The 26513-nt window shown below is 45.9% G+C and overlaps 1 protein-coding gene across 10 annotated transcripts; it reads left to right on the plus strand.

Annotated features, from left to right (window-relative positions):
• Positions 1–3144: 3144 nt before the first annotated feature.
• On the plus strand, positions 3145–25449 carry INCA1 (inhibitor of CDK, cyclin A1 interacting protein 1). 10 transcript variants are annotated; one of them, XM_081887026.1, is made up of 8 exons: positions 4851–5491; positions 8169–8303; positions 12868–12972; positions 13920–13962; positions 17873–18084; positions 21140–21341; positions 23408–23605; positions 23636–25449. In XM_081887026.1, exons 2-7 carry the CDS (start codon positions 8263–8265, stop codon positions 23558–23560), a joined length of 756 nt encoding a protein of 251 aa, XP_081743152.1. In that variant the 5' UTR covers positions 4851–5491; positions 8169–8262; the 3' UTR covers positions 23561–23605; positions 23636–25449. The 10 variants fall into 10 exon arrangements, with proteins under 10 accessions (XP_081743160.1, XP_081743157.1, XP_081743153.1 ...); XM_081887034.1 differs by lacking the exon at positions 4851–5491 and adding an exon at positions 3145–3259 and having other exon boundaries at positions 23408–25449; XM_081887031.1 differs by lacking the exon at positions 4851–5491 and adding an exon at positions 3289–3398 and having other exon boundaries at positions 23408–25449.
• The last annotated feature ends 1064 nt before the right edge of the window (positions 25450–26513 follow it).

Here is a 26513-nt window from a genome sequence, read left to right on the forward strand (position 1 = left end):
GGAAACCCAGACAGATGGGCGGCGTATAAATAATAAAATTATGGTTGTTATTGAGCCAAAAAATCGACCCCTAGAACGCCATAGTATTATGCTTGACCGTTCCGAAGAACTGGCCCACTTGCTGATTTACGTATGACAGACAAACACCACTGTCGTTATTACAATTTCTTGCCCACCCTTCACCCCACATTGTAAGAAGGCATCCCGTACTAAAACAAAATTTCAGTAAAAATAGGCGGGGTAATATTCTGTATGTGTTATAATGCAAGGCATGTGAGCTGGAGGCGGAGGAACTGTGTTGTTTAGTTTGTTGGCTCAAGGAAGAGAGTTCTTGTGGGTGTTGTCCTCCCTGCCCAGCTCCTGAGCATGTCTAATCCTTGTTGCATTTGGCTGTTGCATCTTCTTGGCTGTTTCCACCACCGCCTCTTCTGGGCTGAGCATCTATTGCATGTGGTGACCTAGGGTTGCTCTTCTGCACCTTCATCCCCTCTCCATCACTCTGTCTAAATTACAGTGGTACTTCGGGTTAAGTACTTAATTCGTTCCGGAGGTCTGTTCTTAACCTGAAACTGTTCTTAACCTGAAGCACCACTTTAGCTAATGGGGCCTCGTGCTGCTGCCGCGCCACCGGAGCACGATTTCTGTTCTTATCCTGAAGCAAAGTACTTAACCTGAAGCACTATTTCTGGGTTAGCAGAGTCTGTAACCTGAAGCATATGTAACCTGAAGTGTATGTAACCTGAGGTACCACTGTAACTCGCTTCTTCTTTCAAATGCATAATTTATACCTAAAAATACTAGTGTGTTTTTTTATTAAATAAAAGCAAAACACATGTAGGCCTCTTCCTTAGAACTCTGATTCTCCTCTTGTTCCTTTTCAAGATAAAAATAAATCACCAACAACAAAAGCTATTCTCTCTCCTGCTCTCTCTCTCTCTCTCTCTCTATATATATATCACCAATGATGCATCTTTGTGCCTGCAAAGATGGGATGTGGGTAGAGGGTTAAGGACATAAGGAAAAGCTCCCAATGGTGTCCCCCCGCCAATTATCCACATGTTTCAACCTCCCACGCCTATTGTAAATTTTTATGGCAGTGTGAAACGGATAAATATGCAAGGCGAGGGGGGCTTTTAAACAAAAAGGTTCATTTCCCCCCTTTGACTGCTGCCCAGCTTTTATTCCAGACAACACTGCCAAGGAGACCTGCCAAAACCAGAGGAGCGGAGGGCGGGGTGGAATCCTGCCCTAACTCAACCCACTACTGGAAAAAGCACAGCGAAGTCAGGAGGAGCACAACAACGCAAGATTAGCTCTGCTGGATCAGGCCAAAGGGGGCCCATCTAGTCATAATAGAATCATCACAGAATCATAGTTGGAAGGGACCCTGTGGGTCATCCAGCTGTCCCCTTACAGGGATCAAACCTGCAACCTTGGCATTACAGTATCAGGTCTGAGGATCCTTGGGGTAGTTGGATTCCTCTTCCTACATCTCTCCAGTTGGAGAACTGTCCATTTATTCCTGATCTGCAAGAGGACCTCTCCTCTTACTCCTCGACTGCTAAGCTTACTGAGGAGCATTTGGTGCAGCGCTTTGTCAAAAAAAGCTTGTGAGTGACCTTTATCTACCGTATATGCTTTTTCGGGAAGGGCCTCAACAAGGAAGGCAGGGCTGTGCTGCTGTGTTAATCTGCCTAGGCCGCCATCTGCTGGACTCCATTTGCACTGCTAAGTGAGGGGGAAAGAAAGGCGGATGCCAAATGTGAGCAGCCTGAGCTTTTCAAAGGAACAAGAGTCACTGTCTACTCCTTTGTAAACCTGTTCACTGCGTTCTCACATGGGAAAGTCGACTACCACTGCTACATCACTGATTTATAAAAAGGTAAAGGGACCCCTGACCATTTGGTCCAGTTGTGGCCGACTCTGGGGTTGTGGCGCTCATCTCGCTTTACTGGCCGAGGGACCCGGCGTACAGCTTCCGGGTCATGTGGCCAGCAGGACTAAGCCACTTCTGGTGAACCAGAGCAGCGCACGGAAACGCCGTTTACCTTCCTGCTGGAGTGGTACCTATTTATCTACTTGCACTTTGACGTGCTTTCGAACTGCTAGGTTGGCAGGAGCAGGGACCGAGCAACGTGAGCTCACCCCGTTGCGGGGATTCGAACTGCCAACCTTCTGATCGGCAAGTCCTAGGCTCTGTGGTTTAACCCACAGCGCCACTTGCGTCCCTCACTGATTTATACCAGAGCCTAATAGGCCAGGAGGCGGCAATGGCCACCAACTTGGATGATTGTAAAATATTATTAGGCAAATAAATGACTAACAGGGCCAGCCCAGCTGTTAGGCCAGGTGAAGCAACTGCCTCAGGCAACAGGATTCACAGGAGCAGCAGATCCCAGTGCAAGCCTTCACTCCAGCCTTGTTCCTGATGTAGATCTTCACTCACCCCTTCTTGCCTAGCAGGGAGGGGGCGCCATTTTGTGGTTCGCCTCAGGGGCCGAAATGTCTTGGGCCGGCCCTGGCTATCAATGGCCACTCTGGCCACAATGGCTATGTTTTTAGAATAAGAGAACCATAGAGCCGAAAGGGGCCGGGAAGGTCATCCAGCCCAACCTCCTGCGATGCAGGAATCTCAGCTAAAGCATCCCGGAAAGGTGGCCATCCAAACTCTGCTTAAAAACCTCCAAGGAAGAAGGATCCACCACCTTCTAAGGGAACCCGTTGCACTGCTGAACGGCTTTTACTGTCAGAAAGTTCTTCCAGAGGTTGAGCTGCAATCTCCTTTCTTGTCACTTGAAGCCATGGGTTCGAGTCCTGCCCTCCAGAGCAGGAGAAAACAAGCTTGCTCCCTCTTCCATGTGATAATCCTTGAGATACCTGAAGATGGCTCTCATATCTCCTCTCAGTCTCCTCTTTTCCAGGCTGAACATCCCCAACTCCTTCAATCGTTCATCATAAGGCTTTGTTTCCAGGCCCTTAATCCTCTCGGTCTCCCTCCTCTGCGCACCTTCCAGCTTCTCAACATCCTTCATAAATTGTGGCGCCCAGAACTGAACACAGGATTCTAGGTGGATCTATGACTCATCCCCCTATGAATTAAAGAAATGGTGGGCTCTCGTCTGGCCGGAGGCCTCTTGTTCTTTCTGCGCTGCCCTCGGCTACAACAATTCGCACACAAAGTGGAAATCGGCTGCTGGCTGAGGTTTGTGGGGGAAGGTTTGCTGGGGGGAAAACAAACAGTGCAGGAATCAAATCCCAGGTAATGACTACGGCCCTTGATGGGAGGAAACTGTATAGCAGGAAACGCTCCTGTGCATTTCCTCACGGAGGTGGCTGCAGCAGGAAACAGATGGACAGGAGTTGGCACCCGCTGTGTCAGCTGGAAAATGCCATTCATTGTGGGTGCAGGCTTTGCACTCAGATGCTAAGTCCTGTTGTTGTTGTTGAGTCCTTTAGTCGTGTCCGCCTCTCCATGACCCCCTGGACCAGAGCACACAAGGCACTCCTGTCTTCCACTGCCTCCCGCAGTTTGGTCAAACTCATGCTGGTAGCTTCAAGAACACTGTCCCACCAACTCGTCCTCCGTCGTCCCCTTCTCCTTCTGCCCTCCATCTTTCCCAACATCAGGGTCTTTTCCAGGGAGTCTTCTCTTCTCATGAGGTGGCCAAAGTCTTGGAGCCTCAGCTTCAGGATCTGTCCTTCCAGTGAGCATTCAGGGCTGATTTCCTTCCGAATGGACAGGTTTGATCTTCTTGCAGTCCATGGGACTCTCAAGAGTCTCCTCCAGCACCAGAATTCAAAAGCATCCATTCTTGGGCGATCAGCCTTCTTGATGGTCCAGCTCTCACTTCCATACATCACTACTGGGAAAACCAGAGCTTTAACAGTACGGACCTTTGTCGGCAAGGTGGTGTCTCTGCTTTTTAAGATTTAATATTTGTCATCGCTTTTCTCCCAAGAAGCAGGCGTCTTTTAATTTTGTGGCTGCTGTCACCATCTGCAGTGATCATGGAGCCCAAGAAAGTAAAATCTCTCACTGCCTCCATTTCTTCCCCTTCTATTTGCCAGGAGGTGATGGGACCAGTGGCCATGAGCTTCGTTTTTTTGATGTTTTGTTTCAGACCATATTTTGCGCTCTCCTCTTTCACCCTCATTAAAAGGTTCTTTAATTCCTCCTCACTTTCTGCCATCAAGGTTGTGTCATCTGCATATCTGAGGCTGTTGATATTTCTTCCGGCGATCTTAATTCCGGTTTGGGATTCATCCAGTCCAGCCTAAATCCTAGGAATGTATAACTGTACAGCTACGTCTAGGTTCATCTAGTCCAACCCCCTGAAATGCAAACAGTGTGGGGGATCTTGTCCCTACACACTTGCCACTCCGGGGGGGAGGAAACACTCCACATTTCCTAAGCATCTTCATGCAAAGCCTGAGAGCGTATTGGAGAGCCATTTTGGTATAATGGTGAGGGTCTTGGACTAGGACCTGGGAGGCCAGAGTTTGGATCCTCCTCACTCGGCCATGAAGCTCAGTGTGTGACCTTTGGCCGGTCCTCATCTCTCAGCCTCACCTGCCTTGCAGGGGAGATCTCCCTCAAAGAATTCTGGGAGTTGTAGTTCAGTCCTCAGGGAGCTGCTGTTCCCAGTCGCCTCTGACAGACTACAGTCCCCAGAATTCTCTGAGGGCGCAGGGAACGGGGTACGAATGAGCTCGATCCCCAAATACAAAACAAAAACTCCTCCATTTATAGGCTTCAACCTAGAAAACTACCCATACATAATCTGAGTAATTACTTCTTCCGTTTGCCTGACCAGCAGCAATCTTGTTAGTGCCTCCTTTAGGGCTGTTTTCTCTTACATATCCGAGGAGAATAACGGCCCCCATTGTTTTCCTCATGCTCTCCGTTTCCCTCACTTTTTCCTACACATTTGAGAACAAACTGCCCCTTCCCTACTGTTTGGTAAATGTTGCCCCGAAGCCTTTTCCCCTAACAATATGGCCGCCACACACCCTTCTTCTTTGTTTCTCCTCCTTCCGCTCCGGCCATTGTTTTCCCCTCTTCCTTTCCACAGCCTTCATTTCCCTCATTTTCTCCCCACCTTCCTCTACCCCCACAAACCAAAATGTCCCCCCTCTGCTTATAATTACAGCACATCTCGCAAGCAGTTCCTTCGGTCTGTTCTGAGGGAAAATATGGGGAATATTTGACTGAGGAGGAGCTAAGCCAAGGAGAGAGCCAAAAAGAGATTTTAGCCGCTGTCCCACCCCACAAAGACATGCCCCACTTTCCCCCTTGAACCATGTTTTCCCTGTCACCCCCCCCCCACACATCCTTTAATTTCCTGATCTTTCTCACTTAAGTCCCTCATGTTTCCTCCCAAAAAGCTGCCCTGTGGCAGTTTGCCTTGTTTTCTATCTCTCCCCACAGCCAATATCCAGCACCTTTCATTTTTCCCGCCTTTTCCCGCCTCCCTCTTTTGAGCAGCCTGAGGTAAATCTGTGAGGGAAATTGGGCCAACACAAAATGGAGTCACCTTCGTACCTTTAGCATACTTGAGAGACATCGCCAAAAAAATATGCTTGACTCTATCTATCTATCATCCATCTATCTATCATCTATCTATCTATCATCTATCATCTATTATCTATTTATCTATTTATCTATTTATCTATCTATCATCTATCTATCATCTATCTATCTATCTATCATCTATCATCTATCTAATCTATCTATCTATCTATCTATCTATCTATTTATCTATTGACATCTATTTATCTATCTATCTATGGAGTGAATGACCATCCTGTCAGACATTATTAGCATGACGAGAAAAATCAACATGAAGAGACCGTAATGCAGTATTTTTTTGGACAGGGAAAACTGCTTCCATGAAGAAAATATTTGCCTTTAGGGATTTGTCACAGTGAGGGTGAGGTGAGGGGTACAAAAAGGTTATTTGCCTTGGGCAAAGGTAACAGGCAAGAAAATGAAGCAGGATTTTCTTGAAAAAGTCTTTGCTTAAAAAAAATGGCGGTGGTGGTCATGTCGTGAGGTGTCAGGTGGTGGTCATAGATGGGTGTTTATTGGGGTGACCTTCATCAGGATGCCCTACAAAAAACAACCGCCACCCATAATGTAACTGTTCCATTGCGATAATAAATAATTTTCTAACAATAATTTCACTGAGGTATCACCAAAGGGGAACGGGGCATATTTTATACATTGGGGCAGGTCATCTTCCTATTAATAGTTCAGATTTAACATTAAATCCTCACAGGAGGAAGGTAGTAGCTATGGGTTGTTGTTGTTTTTTATTAAAAAAATCTCATTTATTATTTTTTCACAAACAAAAAAAGGGCTTTACACATTTTAACATAAACCATGAGTTACTTTATCGTTTGACTTCCCCTTTCACGCTTTCCATATTTACCCTAAAATGGTGCATATTTCGCCTATACTGTTAAATACATACAATTTAACCTATTTATCTTAATAATTCACGCTCATATTTCAAGTCCTGCTGACATTTTCATCTTGCTTTAACAGTTCTTTAAATAGTCAATAAAAGGTTTCTGGTCCTCAAGGATTTCTTTGGCATTTTGGCCTCTCGTCTTTGCTGTTAATCTTTCCAGTTCCACGTACTCCATCATTTTCAAAAGCCAATTTTCCTTTGTTGGAACCTCTCCTTCTTTCCATCCTTGGGAATACAATATCTGTGCTGCTGTCGTTGTGTACAGGGTAGTAGCTGTGTTATTTGGGTCGCAAAAAACATTTTATTCTGTGAACCGCCCTGAGACCCCCGGGTATAGGGTGGTATATAAATAATAATAATAATAATAATAATAATAATAATAACAACAACAACGGCAACAACACCCTGCTTCCCACAGTGTATAGCAGAGCTTTCCAAACTGTGTCTCCAAACGATAGAATCTGCTCCCAAAAAGTGTAGCGATGGCCACCTGTTCTGGCAAATTCATGGCTAATAAATAAGGCTACTAGTGGCCTCCATTGTCACAGGCCACTTTTCTTTTTCTATTATTATTATTATTACAAATAAAAATAATAAATAAAAATAAAAATGTGCGCACACACACCCCGAGACCATTCCATTGTAACTATCCAACCTCCCAAAATTTCAGCACCTCTTGCGATGGTTTGACCCCTTTCCGCTTTAACAGCACAAATTCTACAAATACTTTCCATATCTCCTCAAAATCATTTCTCCTGCATATTCCCCGTCTTACCTTAATAGTGCATGCTATTAATAGCTAAATCCCACACCTCTTTATTTCATCCTTCCATTTTATATTCCCCTTGCCCCTTCCACTTCCTAGCTGTAATGACTCCTGCAGCCATCAATAAATTTGCGAGCAAGTCCTTGCTAGCCTGCAAACCTCCCACCCTATCGTAAATCGATAACAATGCTACCTCTGGACTTTCGGTCAGCTTTCACCCAGTGGTTTCTGTTATCTCCTTAAACACCCTTTGCCAAAAGAAATTGCACACATATTTGAACCCCCACCACATGTGAACATAAGTCCCAGACAGGCCACATTCCTCTGGCACCCAGTTACTTGGAGTAACATGTGGTTCTTGTGCTCAGGCTTCCATTTTGGGGTATCTGCTTGGCCGTTGTGAGAAAAGGGTGCTGGACCAAATGAATTTTTTGGCCTCATCCTGCAGCCAAGCTCTTATTGTGTTGTGCACCAAGGAGTAGCCCTGTATACTGAAATATACTCAGAGTCGCAAGGTGATTTCATGCTCTTTATTCAGCTCATAGTGGTGAGGAGGAATGAATGGAAGTCCCCTCAAAGTATCTGCTTTATATACATTATTTACACAATGGGCTGCACATGATTGGCTAATTCCAGAATTCTACTGTAAGCCAATCAGGTTGTCTGGAGCATGATTGGGTGGTTCCTGCCGACCAATCATACTGCTGCATTGTTCTAGGACCAATCAGACTGCTGCATTCTGAATCCTATTGTTCTAGGACCAATCAGACTGCTGCCTTTTGGATCCTAATGTTCTAGGACCAATCAGACTGCTGCAGTTTGGATCCTATTCAATTCAGTACATAACATATATGGTGAAAATCATAGAGGAATGAAGTCGGTTTTGTGTGTTCCGTGTGTGACTCACAGATGGTTGCGATTCCTTCCAGGATAACTGACAAGAGGACAGAAAGTGTCGTTGCGAGTCAGACGTAGGAGAACGGAGGAGCGGATCCTCAAGGCTTTAAACCAGCCGGTTGCGCTATGGAAGGAGAGAGCAGCACTTCTTTCATGCCCTTTGTTAAGTAGGTTTCTTGCGTTTGCCACAGAGATACGTACATTTTAAAAAGGAAAGGAAAAGAGAGAAGACATGTGCGATGTGTCGTGTGCGCTTTGACAAATTGACATTCTAGTGATGCACATTGTTAAACTATGGAACTCACTGCCTGGGGAGGCAGCAATGGGCACCAACTTGGATGGCTTTAAAAAAGGATTGGACAAATCCATAGAGGAGGAGAGGGCAGGCAATGGCTTCTAGTCAGGATGGCTATGTTCTGCCTCCACAATTTGAGGCCAATTGCTGGAAGCCGCAGGAGGGGAGAGTTGCTCTTGTGCTCAGATCCTGCTTGCAGGTTTCCCACAAAGTGCATCCTGCTATCCACCGTGAGAACAGGTTGCTGGACTAGATGGGCCATTGGCCTGATCCAGCTAAAAGCAGGGTCACAGATTGGTTTACTTTCCCACTTCCCTTGCTCTCTCTAAGATTAAAATCCCCAAATACTATTGTCAGCAGTGGTCTCCAAGGATAGAGAACCCTCCCCAAACCATAGTTTATTAGTTCAGTTTGTCCGAGCCACAGTTTGTCCCAATTGTAGTTTGCAAAACAACTTCAAAGCATGGTTTGAAGTTTTAAGCAGGTGTCTGAAACAGTGTTGTAAAAGTGCCCGCCCAATATTAATAATGAATGTGAACTTTTTTTTTATTTCACAAACTTTATTTTAGTTATTTCATAAAATAGAACTTATTTATTTCATAAGATGCATAAATAAATCTCAAAGCAGTTTACAAAAGATAAAACAATAAAAGCAATTTTAACAAACCCTCAACCCTACTTTAACACATACAAAAGTTATAAAATCCAAGCAGATTAAAATTAAGTCAACTTTCTAAATATCTGGTCGGTGGGCTTATCTCAACAGGAATGCTGTACAGTGAAGGCACCTGCTTGGTGTCATGAGGCAGGGAGTTCCAAAGTGCAGGTGCTGCCACACTTAATGGTCAAGTTCTTACTAATGTGGAACAGGCATCGTGTGGCACCTGTAGTAGCACCAATTCTGCCAATTAGGCACTCATGGGTTCAGACAAGCTCATAGGTAAGCTTGTCCCAAGTTGTTAAGGGCTTTATATACTAATAGCAACACCTTGAACTTGGCCCTGATGCAAATAGGCTGCCAGTGCAGCTCTCTGAGCACAAGTGTTAGATGCTAACAAGGCCTCCTTCTCATCAGCAATCGTGCTGCACCAACTGCAGCTTCAAGCGTGAAGGAAGCCTCACATAGAGCACATTGCTGCAGTCCAGTCTTGAAGCAATCAACACATGACCTGCTGCGTCAAGGCTTCCCCAGCCCAGGAATGGCCATTGCTGTTGAACCAGCTGCAGTTAGTAAAAGGCGCTTGCAGCCCTGGCCTGAGGCTACTACCTGAGCCTCTGGGGGACAGAGTGGATCCAGAAGGACCCCAAGCTGTGAAGCTGCTCCTTCAGTGGGAGGGCAACCCCATCGAGGGTAGGCTGGGCTGACTCACGGCTGCGAATGACTGGGCAAGGCAAGAGTTAGATAATGAAGTTAGGACTGCAAGAGGGAGAAGTTATCCTTTTAAAACTTTATCCAGTGAGGTCATCACACCAGATCTGCAGGAAGTCCTGCTGCTGCAGCTTTATTTAGCAGGGTGTGGAAGTGATAAAACAGCAATTTGGGAAAGTGTAAATAAGAAGCCGTAGGCAAAAGTTACCAGCAGGTGGCAGAGAGAAACTGAATTGGGAGATGTGGAGGTATTTACAGGAATCAGAATAATCCCCAATAACCCCTATTTTTCTCCTGGAGGCTAAGAATAGCCTCTCATTTTGTATAAAGGTTGCCGTTGTGTTTTTGAGATGCTGGAAAAATCTGTGAAATGTCTTGCTCTCTGAGATGGTTTCCTTACTGAGGATTTTTCAATTCAGCTTTACTTCTGCACAGCCTTGAGATCTGCAGTCTGTGTTACATACATCAGGAGGTGTAGAAATGTAGAATAATTTGGCTTAAAAGCGAGGGGGGAGGGATGTTAAACAGTGTCTAGAAGAACAGCCTAACAATCTTGAGAAGAGGAAGCTGGGTGCCCTCCATCTTTCCCAACATCAGGGTCTTTTCCAGGGAATTTTCTCTTCTCATGAGGTGGCCAGATTCTTGGAGCCTCAGCTTCAAGATCTGTCCTTCCAGTGAGCACTCAGGGCTGATTTCCTTCAGGATGGAGAGGTTTGGTCTTCTTGCAGTCCATGGGACTCTCAAGAGTCTCCTCCTCCAGCTGGTCTACTAGGGCAAATGGGGCACCACCCCCCACCAGTCTCCATGGTATACTTCAGAACCAGGAGTGCCAGCTTGGCACCACAACTGTGAAGGCCATGGGTGCCATGCAGCATGCATGGCCTTGAAATTTGAGGGTGCCCATTCCTTTCGTGGGGAATTTTGTGGGTGCTTGAGCACCCAGGGCCCCAGAGAGTTGGCACCTATGCTCAGAACATATCAAATGGGGTACTGGTACCTCAGTGATGGTCTAGGGCAGTGGTTCTCTCTTCTTCTTCTCTGGGCCACACTTTCAGAATACACCATTTTTTTTACACCATATTTTTTAATTGATAAGAAATACAGTGGGAAATAAAGAGAATCAACTCCTAGCAGTGCTTGATTTATAGCTTAGAACACAACTGCGGGACAACCAGGAAGTATAAGACAATGCAGCTACGTAACAACATGACCTCACCTGGAGTACTGTGTCCAGTTCTGGGCACCACAGTTCAAGAAAGACACTGACAAACTGGAACGTGTCCAGAGGAGGGCAACCAAAATGGTCAAAGGCCTGGAAACGATGCCTTATGAGGAACGGCTAAGGGAGCTGGGCATGTTTAGCCTGGAGAAGAGGAGGTGAAGGGGTGATATGATAGCAATGTTCAAATATATAAAAGGATGTCACATAGAGGAGGGAGAAAGGTTGTTTTCTGCTGCTCCAGAGAAGTGGACACGGAGCAATGGATCCAAACTACAAGAAAGAAGATTCCACCTAAACATTAGGAAGAACTTCCTGACAGTAAGAGCTGTTGGACAGTGGAATTTGCTGCCAAGGAGTGTGGTGGAGTCTCCTTCTTTGGAGGTCTTTAAGCAGAGGCTTGACAACCATGTCAGGAGTGCTCTGATGGGGTTTCCTGCTTGGCAGGGGGTTGGACTCGATGGTCCTTGTGGTCTCTTCCAACTCTTTGATTCTATGATTCTATGAATCATTCCCCAAAAATAATTATAAACGAGCCTCTTACATATCTACCTTAAATATGTATGCAAACCCGATGAGAGGTATCAGCTTGATGCTTTTGCTCTCGTTTTGCAAAGGTCTATCCATATCTGTAAATAAATGAATAAAAATCGGCTACTATGCTACACTGAAATGTTTCTGTGATAGTCCTTGAGTCTTCCTTCCACACTTTCCATGCTCTCCTGCCACACCAGGGTGGTGCAACACACCCTTTGAAAACCACTAGTCTAGGGTGGTACTGCCCCCTGGGGAGGTTCCCTAGGGGGTGCTAGGAAGCTTCCTCACCCCCTAGGGACACTGGAGTCGCAGATGGCTATCAGGCTTTGAAAACCTGGTTTTGCTGGATCAAGTTCATCCAATAGTTTGAACTGGATTTTGGATTAATTGTTCAATTAATCATTACTGTTTTGAATTCCATTGTGTTACTACCTTCCTTGGTGGCGGGTTGTGCAAACTGCTCTTCTGAATAATGCTTTTTATAGGGTCTGGGATATGGGAGGTGAATTTATGGAACCAGGGAGGCGTTGACCTAAAAAGGTTTAGGAGGAGGTCTAGGAGGAGGCTTCTCCTACATCTCTCTGAAGCCCTGAAGCCGTTTGATCATGAACTATTTCAATGTCTGTGGGCAAATGGTTTCAGTTTCTTTCTTTTTTTTAATCAACATCCAGTGCTGTAATAAAAAAAAGAGGTTGGGTAAGTAGCAATTAAACAAGCAGCTTCTATATAAACCCACATAAATTAAATATTAATTTGTTAACTTCAAAGAGTGCTGGGGGCAAGTAGGAAATTGGCAAGGCATGGAGGAACAATGAGACACGGCCCATCCTCTGAGGTATAAATATGTTCCAAAGTCTTCCTCGTATATATTTCTAAGATCTGCTGGGCTGGAACGCTCCTTGCATTTAGTTGTTAACTCTTAACAAGCCGCTAGGCTAGTACATACAAAGGTTGTGAGGATGCTTGGAAAATATATATGATCTGCTTGGTTATCTCATCATCCTGCGCTAGCTGTACCTGAAAGGTGAGCTGATATTTTCCAAAAGGAACTTGCGTTTTCTGCCCCTGCGATGCCAGCACAGCCTTTCTCAAGTTCCTTTTACAGCAATGATATGCCCCTAGCTATGCATCTCTGCAGAAAAGGATGCAGATTTGGAGGGGTTCCCATCAAAGTCATAATAGTCATGACTCGGTGAAATTTCAACGCAGCAAACAGGTAAGTTGTTGGAATCCATGCTTTGAATTGCCAATGAAATGTTTGTGCTGGTCTATGCTTACGTGTGATGTAATCTGCTCTTTCTCCTTTTCAAGACAGTCCAAGATGGTCAGCAGATACCAACAAGAAGTAGAAGCAGAGGCTGCCAGGTCCGACTGTTCAAATAGCAACATTTGGGATGGTCTCAGCCAACAACCAGGGTAACACACACAGTACTGTGCATAATGGTTCAAAATACAGACACAATCCTTTCAGGAGAGCTTTTTTAAATTATTTTACTAATTCCCCTCCATTGCCCCCACCACCGCTGGTCCATAACTCAATACAAAATGTTGTTTATGTCAGCATATCATTGCACTTTGGGCTACCCCCCTGAAACATTCAGCTACTTAAGTCATCAAGGAGAGAAGAGGAATGTGCAAAACGCATGCAAATGCCTTTGCAAATTCTGATCCATTTGCCAGGGCAGCCGCTGAGCTGCAATATCAAAGTTGCAATACTCTGAAAAACCAGCCAGGATTTAATAGTGCTGTTACGTGCTACTCCAATCTCTGAGCAGCGACAAACTCCAGGGGTTGCTGTACTTACCCAGGTTTCGGTTTCCTTGGATTGGAGGCCATCAGAGACTGTGGTGTCTTTGGGATATATGGTTTTATTGACACATATATACAACCTGAACATAGGATGGAGGGACCCACACAGCATCAACACTCAAGTTTTTGGTCCTTATTGGTATGAATGTTTGGAGACATGTGAGCATTGACTGCTGGTGTGAGTTGGAGATGGGCAGAGGAAGATAGGCTTTATTTATTTGTTTGTTAAAATTATGCCCCACTCTTCCTCCCAAAGGAACCCAGGGCAAAATATAAGTTAAAAGTTAGTGTTCTGCATAGTTCCTTGACCATCCCTGTGGTTAGCAGGAGCCAAGCACTTATTAAAAAATAAACAAATTATACAAATGTACCTATTCAGAACAGTCAGCCTCTGTTTGGTGAAATTTGGATTCTGCGCACATAGCGTCAACCCATTCCTGTGCTTGTCGACTGCCAAGGAGTTGCATCCCCCAGCCCCCGAGTTATGAATGTAATATATAAGAGGCATTTTGAAGTAAAAGCCAGTGGTACTTAGTTGCACATTTATCTTTCAGCTCCTGCTGGATGGAAGAATATAACGAGGCACCGTCCCTGCTGGTAAGTTTTCATGGATGGCAAGATGAGGCTTCCTTTGAAATCATTTGCTTCTTTCCTGCGGAACTAATGCCCATGTAAAAATAGGAAAATGCAAATAGAGTTTGCCCTGATTAGTGAGCTCAGCTGTGTGTGCGTGTATACTTCCCTTTGCAAACCTCATTTGCTCTGTGGAACCTGAAACCTTTCCAGCGGGAGTGTGTGCACTGCAGAAAAGATGGAAGGTAATTTTACGTGGAGCATTCCAGACACACTGAGCAATCCTGCACGCAAATTACGCTGGGGGTGGAGATACCTTGCTGCTCCACCAGCAGAACAGCTGCCGTATCTTATACCCACTCAGCCCAGGAGGGAAGGGGGAAATGCAGGGAACCAGGCTGTACACACAGCCATAACTCACCCAAAGGGGCTGTGCCCGCGACGATGCCATCTTCCCACAATGTGCTCAAGCACATTCTGGAGACAGGCACGGGAACTTGCCCTCCCACAGTTAGCAGTGACAGCCACCAACCTGGATGGCTTTAAAAGAGGATGAGACATATTCATGGAGGAAGAGAGGGCTATCAATGGCTACTAGCGACAATCGTTGTGTTTTACCCCCACAATCGGAGGCAGCGATGCTTCCGGATACAAGTTGCTGGAAACTGAGCAAGCGAGAGTTGCTCTTGTGCTCTAATCCCGCTTGCAGGTTTCCCACAGGCATCTAGGTGGCCATTGTTAGAACAGGATGGTGGACTAAATGGGCACTCTCTGGCCTGATCTAGCAGGCTTTTCTTATGTTGGATTGGAAAAGGTGGACCAAGCATAAAGTTCCCAATTCCCTCTTATCCCCTACAAGTTTAGAAGGGAGGGCTGGGGCTGGCAAGGGTGTCTTGCCCTCCCTGCCCAAAAGGCCGCAGACGACATCCTCTTGCTTCTTGTTGGGAGCCAGTTCCTGACAGTGATGTCACTTTTCCCACCTTAAAGAGTACAGATTCTCCTCACCCCCTGCTCTGTTCGATGAGGCTGAGTAAGAGGCTGCTTCACCACAGTCCGCCTCTCCGCTCCGAAACTTGTTCCCTCTTACATTCATCTTGCAAACAACATTCCTGGCTTCCCCCACAGTTACAGGAATAACACAAAAATTATATGTATGGCAATTTCTCATGTTTTGGGTGTGTGACAGCACTGCCACCTTTTAAACATTAAGGAAAAAAAAGATTGATTGCTTTGCAAATCTAATTCAAAGCATGGTAGCTCCCCCCCCCAAAAAACCCACCCTATTCTCATTGAAGGGGTGGGACATTCCTGGCAGCCTTTTGCACTTCCAATTTCCTTGGGAGGAGGAGGTAGGAAGCAATCACTCCTGAGAACAAAAGCCCCAGGACAAAGCACATTTTCAATGCCACGTTCCTTCTGCTTGCCATTTTCTGTCCTATGTACTTAGCTGTGGCTAAGTACATATGGGCAATAAGAACAGGTTTCTTGGATTGCCACTCACCACCACCACCGCCCCTTAAATAAACTTTCTCTTGGAGAGAAGTAGGTGAATATTGGTTTTTTAAAAAAACAACACCACCAAATAGATAAACACAGCCATAAATATTTATTGAGATGCATTTCTTGGAGCTTGGGTCTTTCTCCTCACTTATGCTCCTTTGGATTAATTATCTTCCGACATGCACGGCTGTATCTCCAAGTGTTATGATTTCTCCACACTTAGCTCACTGGCTGTTGCTAATTAGGGATGCTCTTGGCTGAGTGAAACTGAGCTCATTAGGTCGAGGGCTGGCAGGTTAGCTGGCGCGGGGAGAACCACCCTCCCGCCACGCACCCCGGAAACTTGCTTCTGAATGAGGCGCTGGGGTCTCACACCAGGGAACAAAACCATGGCACAAACAGTCTGTGTCCTCAATATATATTGATTGATTGCCTGAGGTTTTTAAGGTGAGCCTCTGGGGAAAGTTCTCCCCAGAAAGTTTTGCTTTGGGTGCACTGTCTTTGCAGGGACAGTTTCCTCTCCTATTTCCCATTCAGAAGGGAATGTAAATTCGCTTCCTCCCTCCTCCCTTTCCTCGGGCTCATTGGCACCACCCTGGCTTCTCCTTGCCCAATGGGCTAGCGCAAGCCCATCTGAGGGCAGTCCAGAACTGCCTCTGAAAGGCCCAGTTGGAGGGGGCTGATTGAGGCCTCCTGAAAGGAGCAGGCAGGTGGCAACTGTACAGAAGGGGGCGAACTCCATCAGTCCCCCGCAGAGCGCAGTGGCATTCACCCACTCATGTTGCCCAGCAACAGGCATTCTCTGAGGCAGACTGTTCTGATATCGGAGGTGGTACACATGACTAGTAGACTTGATCACCTTATCCTTCACAAATCTCTCACACATCCCTTTGAGGGCTGTCCACGTAGACGGCCGTTGTTACATCTCGCAGCAGCAAGTTCCATAGTTTAAGTTTATCTGGTGGGGGACACGTCATGCTCTTTCTGGGGTCGTTTGTCCACCTTGGGCCCCACCCTACACTCAGCTCTCGCCTGGAAGCTGTCATCAGGCAACAGCGGCCACACCCCGGAAACGGCTTTGACTGGCCGGCTAAACCAGGTGAGGGTAGCCAGTGGGTCTCAAACCTTCAGTGAATTAGGGGCTTCCCCTGCATGTGAAGACAGGCTCAGGTGGGTCCAACAGTGGGTCCAACCATCAAGAAGGGTGTGCTGTAGAGGGCAAGTGGGGCTTGTCCGTCTGGGAAGGGAGCCCATCTTGGAAAAGGAAAACTCTGACCCTAAACCTCCACTGCCCTGTGGGAAATTTTCAGGAGAAGAAAAAGCTGAGGAGTAAACCTGACACAAATCCAGAGTGGAGTCCCTAAGATGGTTGGATGGTGCCTTGCACACCTCCTTCTAGCAACTCCTGCAGCCAAACCGGTGCCCAGTGTCTTGTTCTGCTTTCCTTTGGACCACATCAGGGAGGCCGAGAGGGAGGTCATCTAGGCAGCCAAGGACCTCCATACATGCTGCCCAGACTTGTGCCCTGGGGTGTTCACTTCAGTGCTGCTGACGCAGCAGTTTGAGAGGAAGCTGTTGCCTTAGTCTGTTCTGAATCTCCCAACATTCAGCTTCATTGGAGGTCCCTGTGGGGCTCTTGCATTACCGGAGAGGGAAAATAACTGCTCTCTGCTCACTTCCTACACACACCAAGCATAACTGTATACACCTCTATCATATCCTGCCTTACTCACCATATTTACACACTGAAAAGTCCCTGAATGTTGCAACCTTTCCTGAAAAGGAGAGCTACCCCATTCCCTTGATCAGCTTGGCTGCCTCTTTCTGAACCTTTCCCAGCTCCACAATATCATTTTGAGGTGAGATGACTAGAACTGCCACTTGATTAAATAAATTCTACTTCGTTAATCAGCCAGGTAGTCATTGACTGATCATTAATCAACTGATTTAGATCTGCACAAATGTGCATGTGCGAGAAACAATGTCTTCCGAGATAAATAAAGCATACTTATCTTCCTTGTAAAATGATGCACCCAGCCACCTGCAGTTTTTATAAGTACTTGGAATAAAAATAGCGAAAATCTGCTGAACAATTAATTAAAGGCTGCATCTTAGCTGATGGGAATGAATTAAAGGCTGCATCTTAGCTGATGGGAATGATTTTCATTGATTAGTGTGACTAATTGGCTAATCAGTGCAAACTTATTTTAGAGAAATCAAATATCAGTTGTAGGTGCAATAAATTTCCAAGAAAGAAAGATGCTTGTGAAAACCCTTTGTTCTCTGAAGTATTAATATGCCCAGTTGCCACTGAAGATGGACATTCCAGCTTTGGCCATATCTGCCTCTGCAATCGTCATCATCGCCACCACCACAAAATAGCAATGTCATTTAATGAACCAGTGCCAAATTCTTGCTTTCTCTATCCCTTCAGACATCTGGCTGTGTAGTGCAAAGGCCTGCTGAGGGTGAAAGAAACCCTTTCCCCTGGCAGATTATTTCAACCACACAGAAACTCCCATCGCCCAAGGAGCTGTGCCGGAAGAAGAGAAAGGGGCCAAAACGAAAAAGACTTGAAAATGTCAGAGCCTTGTCTGTTTGCTATCATCTGGAGGAGCTGAGGCGGCGGCAAAGCAGCATGGACGAGTAAGGAAACAGACCTTTTGTCAGGAATGGGAAGTTAACTTCTGACACCCTAGTCACCTGCCAGGGGTGGGAATCACTCAGCATGGTTCTATGAGTCCCCTTGGGGTCCCAAGGCCCTTCCAGACAAACTGTTTATTGATAATTCATCCTAATTTGTTCACACAGAGGGATTTGACAAGTTTGGCTATTAATACATAGAAATGTAGAGTTGGAAGAGACCCCAGTGGTTGTCTATTCCACCCCCCCTGCAATTCAAAGAATTCCTGACATTTGGCCATCCAACCTCTGTTTAGAAATCTCTGATGAGGGAGAGCCTGCCAGCTTCTGAGGGAATCAGTTCTGTTGTTGAACAGCTCTTGCCACCAGAAAATTCTTCCTCAGGTTTACTTTGTCATTTGAATCCATTGGTTTTCCTACCCTCTGGAAAACAAGCTTGCTGCTTCTTCAATGCGATAGCCCTTCAGATATTAGATATTCATATATTCATATCTTCTCACGGTCTTCTCTTCTCCAGGCTAAACATCCCCAACTCCCTCAACCATTTTTCACAAGGTTTAGTTTCCAGACTGGGCAGCCCTCCTCTGCGCACATTTTCTTTGCCAGTGTTGTGTCAAAGGGAGCATTATCCCCCGATTTCCATTGCATTTCTTCGTCATTTTCCTTATAGCAAAAAGTCTGATCTTTAGAGGAAGTGGGTTTGCTGCACAAGCGCACCAAAACCACCACAATGGCACAACCTGAATTTGCCAGTATGCGATTGAATCCCACCCCAAAATCGTGAAAGCCTGGCCAGGCCTTCTCTGTTGTACTCTTGCTTCAAGTCTGGACCGCAGAGAAGTAGAGAACACACCTCTGGGAATTGCACAATCAAACTTGGGAAGGGCCACAGTTGCACTGCAAAACCTGTGCAGGGCTGGTTGGCATCTGTCTGTCTCGGGAGACAACAGAGGAGGGCACCTTTGTGGGCGAAGTCAAACTCTAGGAAAGCTACCGTGCCAGCTGTGGCTGTAGAGACTGATAAAGGAGAGACATGTTTTGTTTTTTAAAATATATTTTTTATTCTTTATTACAAAACAATTTACATAGAACATAAACAAAACAAAAAGAACAACATAAACAGACCATAGACACTGACTAACAACACCTCATTTGACATTACATACCCTATTAACTTCTGATTCACCTCATTGTGCTTTTTAATACCTTACTAGTCTATACGCAAAAACAAAAAAAATTCCTTCCAGTAGCACCTTAAAGACTAACTAAGTCAGTTCTTGGTATGAGCTTTCGTGTGCATGCACACTTCTTCAGATACACACCTGAACACGAAAGCTCATACCAAGAACTGACTTAGTTGGTCTTTAAGGTGCTACTGGAAGGAATTTTTTTTTGTTTTGACTATGGCAGACCAACACGGCTACCTATCTGTAACTGGCACTTCATTTGTATTAATCTTTTCAGTTAATTATCAAGGGGGGGGGGGAAATTACTTTATAATTTCCATAAAATTCAAGATTCAATCCAAATCTGTCAGGAAATTTGTGTTATTACAGTACTTTTAAAGATATTCTTTGAACATTGTCCAATCTTTCCTAAATTTCTGGTTTGAATTTCCTCTTCTCCCAGTCATCCTTGCAAGTTCTGAATATTCTATCATCTTTGCTTGCCAATCAGTTTTTGTGGGGGATTACATCACCTTTCCAATTTTTTGCTCTTAAAGTTCTGGCTGCTGTGGTTGCGTACATAAAGAGGGTTCTATGGTTTTTTTGTATATCAATGGACATAATGCCTAACAAAAAGGGCTCAGGGGTTTTTTTTTGAAACGAGAATTTAAAGATCTTTTTAAGTTCATTGTATGTCCCAAAATTCTCTTATCTTTGCACAATCCCACCACATGTGCATACCAATCCCTTTTTTGCATCTCCAGCACACATCAGAGCTTTTCTTGCACATCTTGGCCAGTTTGGCCGGGGTCAAATACCATTGGTACAGCATTACATTTTCATTATGTTTTCTCTCAAATTATAACATGCAGTGAACCTTATGTCTTCTCTCCACAGCCTTCCCCATTCATTCATATACCGTATATATTATGTCCGATGTCCTGGGCCCAACGGATCATAATTGATTTTACCTCTTCCTCCTTGACTTCCCAGTCAAGGAGGACGTTATACATCTGGGATAGATATTTTCCTTTAGGCTGGATTAGATTTTCCTCTAGTTTTTATATTTCTCCAGTGAACCCTTTTCGTTTGTCTATACTTAAATCTTTCATTAAGTTGGAAATACTGGAGCCAATCTATCAGATATATACGAATTTCCTCAAAATCCTTTAGTCTCAGTTTATTATTTTTTCCTTTAATAGCATTTTATATGTTGCCCAATTTCCCTTCATATCTTTCTTCTTACCCTCCACAGCTTCGATGGGTGAGATCCACCAAGGGATTTTAGGTTCTAGCAGATCTTTATATATAATTCATGTTTTATATAAGGATTTTCTTATTATATGGTTTAAGAAGCCTTTGTGAACTCTCACCTTATCATAAGCTAGACGAGGGGAGGGGAAGCACTCAGCTTCTAAAGTTTTAAAAACAGAACTTTAGACACAGTGTGGTTATAGAAAGAGGAACTGTGTTGCTTGTCCCTAGCTACGTCTGGGCTCTGACCAGTAAGAATCGCTATGGTTATTGTATATTATCTATGTATTTCATCTTGTATTTGTAAGCAGCCCTGGAAGCTCCATTGCAGGGTGGCATATAAATATTTTATATAAAATTCCTGTGAAACCGGCACACTCTGTATTCCTGATGGTCGTGGTAACACCGAGATGGGGTGAAAACTGCATTTTCCCAGGAGCAAAGTATTTCATGTTGAATGCCTGGAATATGTTTTCCTGTAACAGAAGTACTCCCTTGAGGAAACTTGCCTGGATCCCATGCAGCAGCTGAGTAATAATAACCGAGGGAATGATTGCACACAATGATAAATATGCAATCCGGAAAAGCCTTAAATGTCAGCATTCCAGCCTTTGCAAATACCTGTTTTCTGTTTAAAGACTGAAAAAGGCTAAATGGGGTGGGCTTGTCCCCCAGCCCTTCTCCGAAGGAGCAGGAGGAACTGCCGACTCGCCCACAAAAGTAACGTGCCATGATGATGATGATGATGAAGAAGACGCCCTGAGCCCCTTCAGCATCCTGAATCCAGCTTTCCAGCTCTATGAAGAGCACCCAGTCTTGGGCGAATGCAGCCAGGCGCAGGTAAGCTAGAATTACGAAGCCACGGAAAACAAGGGTGCAAGCTGCTCCCCACACCAGAAAGATGGTGCGGCAATGGGCCTCTTGCCTCTGGGTCTCCTCTCTCATGATCGGGACAGAACCACCTGCGGCATCCTTTCTCTCACAAGGAGGCAGAATAGACCCACGCACCATTTCTCCACCAGGGCAAGCAAAATGTCTTCTTACAGGCCAAGGACACTGTCTTGTCAGGCAGAAGCACTCAAGCAGGGCACAGAGCACAGCCAGTGATGGGCGTGGTTGGCGAGAGGAAGTGTGGCATGGGGAGGGGCATGGCATAGGGAGAGCCCTAAGGACCAGATTGGGGGGGGGGGATTCAACCCAGCTCTTGAGGTTCCCTGTCCCTGACTTAGAGCCTGAAGGAATACTAAAGGTAAAGGCACCCCTGCCCATTAGGTCCAGTCGTGACCGACTCTGGGGTTGCAGCGCTCATCTCGCTTTATTGGCCTAGGGAGCCAGCATACAGCTTCCGGGTCATGTGGCCAGCATGACTAAGCCGCTTCTGGCGAACCAGAGCAGCGCATGGAAACACCGTTTACCTTCCCGCCGGAGTGGTACCTATTTATCTACTTGCACTTTGATGTGCTTTCGAACTGCTAGGTTGGCAGGAGCAGGGACCGAGCAACGGGAGCTCACCCCGTTGCGGGGATTCGAACCGCCGACCTACTGATCAGCAAGTCCTAGGCGCTGTGGTTTAACCCGCAGCGCCACCCGAGCAAGTGGAGAAATTCCTTTCATGGATGAGCAGAGAGATTCCTGCTCCTGGAGGGGAAGGTAGCCTTTGTTCTGCCACGCTTTTAGGTGAATTAAAAGGCATGTGGGTGTATAGAGACATCCAGAGTTGCATTGTGGTTGAGCCAGTATGGTGCAGTGGTTAGAGATACCCGACTAGGACCTGGGAGATCAGGGTTCAAAGCTCCACTCGGCCTTGAAGCTCACTGGGTGACGCTGGGCCAGTCCCTGCCTTTCAGCCTAACCTACCTCACAGGGTTGTTGCTGTGGGGATTAAATGAGGTGGTGGAGAACCATGTACGCTGCCACCTTGAGCTCCTTGAAGAAAAGGGGGGGGTGTAAACGCAATAAAAAATAAATAAACTGAGATGGATGGCTGCAGAATCTGTGGGTGGTTTCAGATAGCCACCATTCCCCTGCTAGGACTATTTGTCGCTTTTAGTTGCCAGGTGATGGGAATTAATCTTAGCACCTTCCATTGAGTGATGCTTGCTGAGTCTTAAAGCTCATTGAATTCCCTTATTCAGCCAAGTTTCCCCTGTGTTTGTATCACTGCAAGAAGCCAACATTTGTTGGGAAAGGCCAGTTATTTGATTTCCCACTGTGAAGTAGAAGAGGTATGGAAAGCTCACCTAGTTGTGGTGCATAAATTAAAAGGAGTTGTTGGTTTGCAACTGCTTTCTGCCATTCTAGAAGAACATCTGCTGGATCAGACCCAAAGGTGCATCTAGCCCAGAATCCTGCTCCCCAGAGTGGCCAGTCAAGTGCCTCTGGGAAGTCTGCAAACGGGAGAAGCAGACTACAGCCCCTCCCCTGTGTCCCCCCCCCCACAACCACATCAACTTGTATTTGCGTATATATCAGTTGTGATTGACAGCTGTGATGGCTGTGCAGCAAGATTTTGTCCAGGCCCCTTTCAGTGCCACCACTGCATTTCATGGCAACAGATTCCATACATCTGCTCTTCATTCTGTGCAAAGTAATACTTTTATTTTGGCTGTCTTCAACCTACTGCAGTCCACTCCACTGAGCGATGGAGGAGAGGACCACAAGTGGCTACTAGCCGTGATGACTATGCTCTGCCTCCACAATTTGAGGCAGTCAAAAGCAGTTGCTGGAAACCCTAGGAGGGAAGAAAGGGCTCTTGTGATTGGGTCCTGCTTGCTGAATTCCCACAGGGCCACCTGGCTGGCCTCTGTGAGGACAAGATGCTGCACTAGATGAGCCACTGGCCTGATCCAGCTTATGATGAGGCAAGGGCAGAAACCTGCCCGAGTAACAGCTAGCTTCCCTTACAGGTCCTTTATCCAGAGTGGAACCCCACTGTGAGAGAGCAGCTGAGGATCCCTGAAGAAAGCCCTGTGATCTCCTACACGATGGCTACACAGGACAGGTACCAAGCCTCAGTAGGCTGCTTCTACAGGGGATTCAAACTGCAGTCGGAGGAATGACCCTGATGGCGTATGTAGCCAGAGCTTGCATGTGTGTGTGTGTGTGTGTGTGTGTGTGTGTGTGTGTGTGTGAAGGAAAACCTTTCTCAAAGCACTAATAGCCTGCGTGGGTGGGCGGGAGATGGCAGGCTGCTGCTGCTGATCCATGCATACTGAATTAACAGGCAGGAACTGGGAAAAGAGATGGAGAAAGTGAAGGGGTATATATCTCGAAAAGACCTGCCCTGTTTGACTTCTACCCATAGCAACTCCCCCTAGTTCTTTGGAAGTTTATTTTATTTTAGCAACGATTCTGTGACCTTATTTGCTTCACACACACACACACACGTCTAGAGGGAGTTTGCTCTCAGCAAATGTTCCACTGTCGGCTGGGGCGGGGGAAATAAGAGGGGGAGCCACTGCCATGGGAGACATCAGGAGTGTTTCCATAGTAATGCAGAAGAAGAAGTAGAGAGGAGGCCTTGCTTGGATCTAGCTCTGCATCCCCCTTCCCTCCCTCCCCATATAGCGTAGGTGTGTGCTGTGCCGTGTTTATTTGGAATGAAAACCCCACCAGGCAGCTTCCACTAGTCTGGAATCTTTTCCCCTCTCACCTGCAGCTCTCAGGTCTGGTAAAAGACCATTCTGGGACGCTGGAATTCATACAAAGTACCTGGCTGGTCTGAGGGGCTCTTTCCTTCCCACACACCTCTTCCCCAAATAGGCAACTTCTTGCTTGGCCTTTCAGCAGCAGCCATCTGCCCCCCGTCCTCCCCGCCCCATTCTCTTGTATCCACTGAGAAGGATAACTTAAATTGTGCCCTTCTTTTCCTTACAAAAGAGCCAGGGTTATGCTTATTCTGCTTTGACAAGATCTGTCTGGGGGAGGTTGCTGCATCTTCCCGTTCCAGCAAATGTGATGCCAAAGGGGTCCCTCACTGACGCCTCACTTCTCTCACATCACTTCCTTCTCACCTCCAACGTGAATTATAAATGCTTCTGAGACTGACCAAGTCTTTGTTGCAAAGTGTCTAGCATGCCACACTGCAGACCAAACTGGTGGAGGAGGACGAGGACGAGGGAGGGAGCCCTGTTTCCCAGGTTCCCCTTTTGATGACTCAGAGCAAAAGAGATAGAAGTTTCGTTGAATTTTTGCTTGTTCTGCATGAGGGTAAATTGTTGTCTGTCTGGGGCCAAATGGATTCCAAGAAGCTCACAATAAGGGGCTTAGAACTGCTTCACAGCCACCTCAAAAGCCAGCCTGAGTTGAGAAACAGCATTCTGCAATCATTAGCAATAATATGGAATGTCGAGTCCAAACACTCCAACCATGCCCCAAAGCTCTGTATCCTCAGTGGTTTGGGATGGAATTTAAAACACTGAAAATGTTTTATTTGGGGGGAAACCCTATAAACACAATGACCACCAGGCTTTTAAATGTATGGCTGCAATGTTTCTGAAATGCAGGGAATCTCTTTATAGGATATTTCAAATGTTAGCTTTTACACGAGGCCATTCACAGGTGCGGTGCTTTCACTGCATACCAACTGTTCCAATCTCAGAAGGGTACTGTGACCCACAGACCAGGCAACAATACCTTGCTAAAAAATTGTTTTTAACCAAAACTCCCAAACCTGAACTATTTTATGGCAGCCAGTAGCTCTAGAGTACAAAGCTTTTCAAACTGCTCACCGATAACAGTTAATACATGGGTGGTGTAGCTGTGCTAGGACATAAAAAAAAAACCAACACAACCCAAACTGCAGTATTCAGCTGCATCTCTTGTGCTGCATTAATGCAAGTTAATGTTGAAGTAACATTAATGTGAAAGGAAATGCTGTACCGTTACATTTAAAAGGTAGAGTTTCAGTTGTTTTAACTTTCTATTAAATGCACAGTGTGTGACCAGACCGTGGTTGTCATTGTTGTAACTGGTTTACTCTGTCTATGACTGGGAATATAATATTATAATAATAATTTATTATTTATACCCCGCCCATCTGGCTGGGCTTCCCCAGCCACTCTGGGTGCCTTCCAAAAAAAAATATTCAAATACTGCAATACATCAAACATATTAAAAGCTTCCCTAAACAGGGCTGCCTTCAGATGTCTTCTAAAAGTCTGGTAGTTGTTGTTCTCTTTGATATCTGGTGCGAGGGTGTTCCACAGGGCGGGTGCCACCACCAAGAAGGCCCTCTGCCTGGTACCCTATAATTTGGCTTCTCGCAGGGAGGGAACCGCCAGAAGGCCCTCGGAGCTGCACCTCAGTGTCCGGGTAGAACGATGGGGGTAGAGACGCTCCTTCAGATATACTGGACTGAGGCCGTCTAGGCTAAAGCTTTCCTCTGCTTTGATAAGGACTTGAGTAGAGCCCTGATTGAACCATTTAGTCCAGACTTTATCAACCCTCACAGTGTTTGTTCTGCCTACAACTCCCTTCAGCCCCAGCCAGGGACTTGTAGGCCAAAACACAGTGAGGGCAACAGGATGAGGAACAGGTGTCCCCTAAGATGCTCACAGCAGCCCTCCCATTAACTTCTCCCCAGCCAGTGTCTCCTATTCAAAGACACTCAGCTCCAGCCAGGTTTCCCAAGCCAATCCGGGCGGCCATCATTTCAATGATACAGTGGACCTACCATCCATTGATTTATCAATTCAGCCATTGCCACAACTTGTGGCGTTAACTCCCTGCAGTGTGTTCAATTGAAGCTGTTCCTTTTGTTTATCCTGAATCTTACTGCCCATCAAATGAACTGGGTGAGTCTTGAGTCCTGGTGTTAGTAAGAGAAAAAATAATCTCTTAACACTCGGACTCGCAGTCACCCAATTAATTTGAGGAGAGTGAGAAACGAGTCTTCATGGTGGGAGGGGGAATCAAGACTCTGGGCACTTCCTGTTCATTAAACATGCATCCAGACCTAGGGGCTATTTAGGGAAGTGGGTGGCGCTGTGGTCTAAACCACAGAGCCTAGGG

Source organism: Podarcis melisellensis, assembly GCF_964234715.1.
Source record: "Podarcis melisellensis genome assembly, chromosome: 13".
In the NCBI taxonomy this organism is placed as follows: domain Eukaryota; kingdom Metazoa; phylum Chordata; class Lepidosauria; order Squamata; family Lacertidae; genus Podarcis; species Podarcis melisellensis.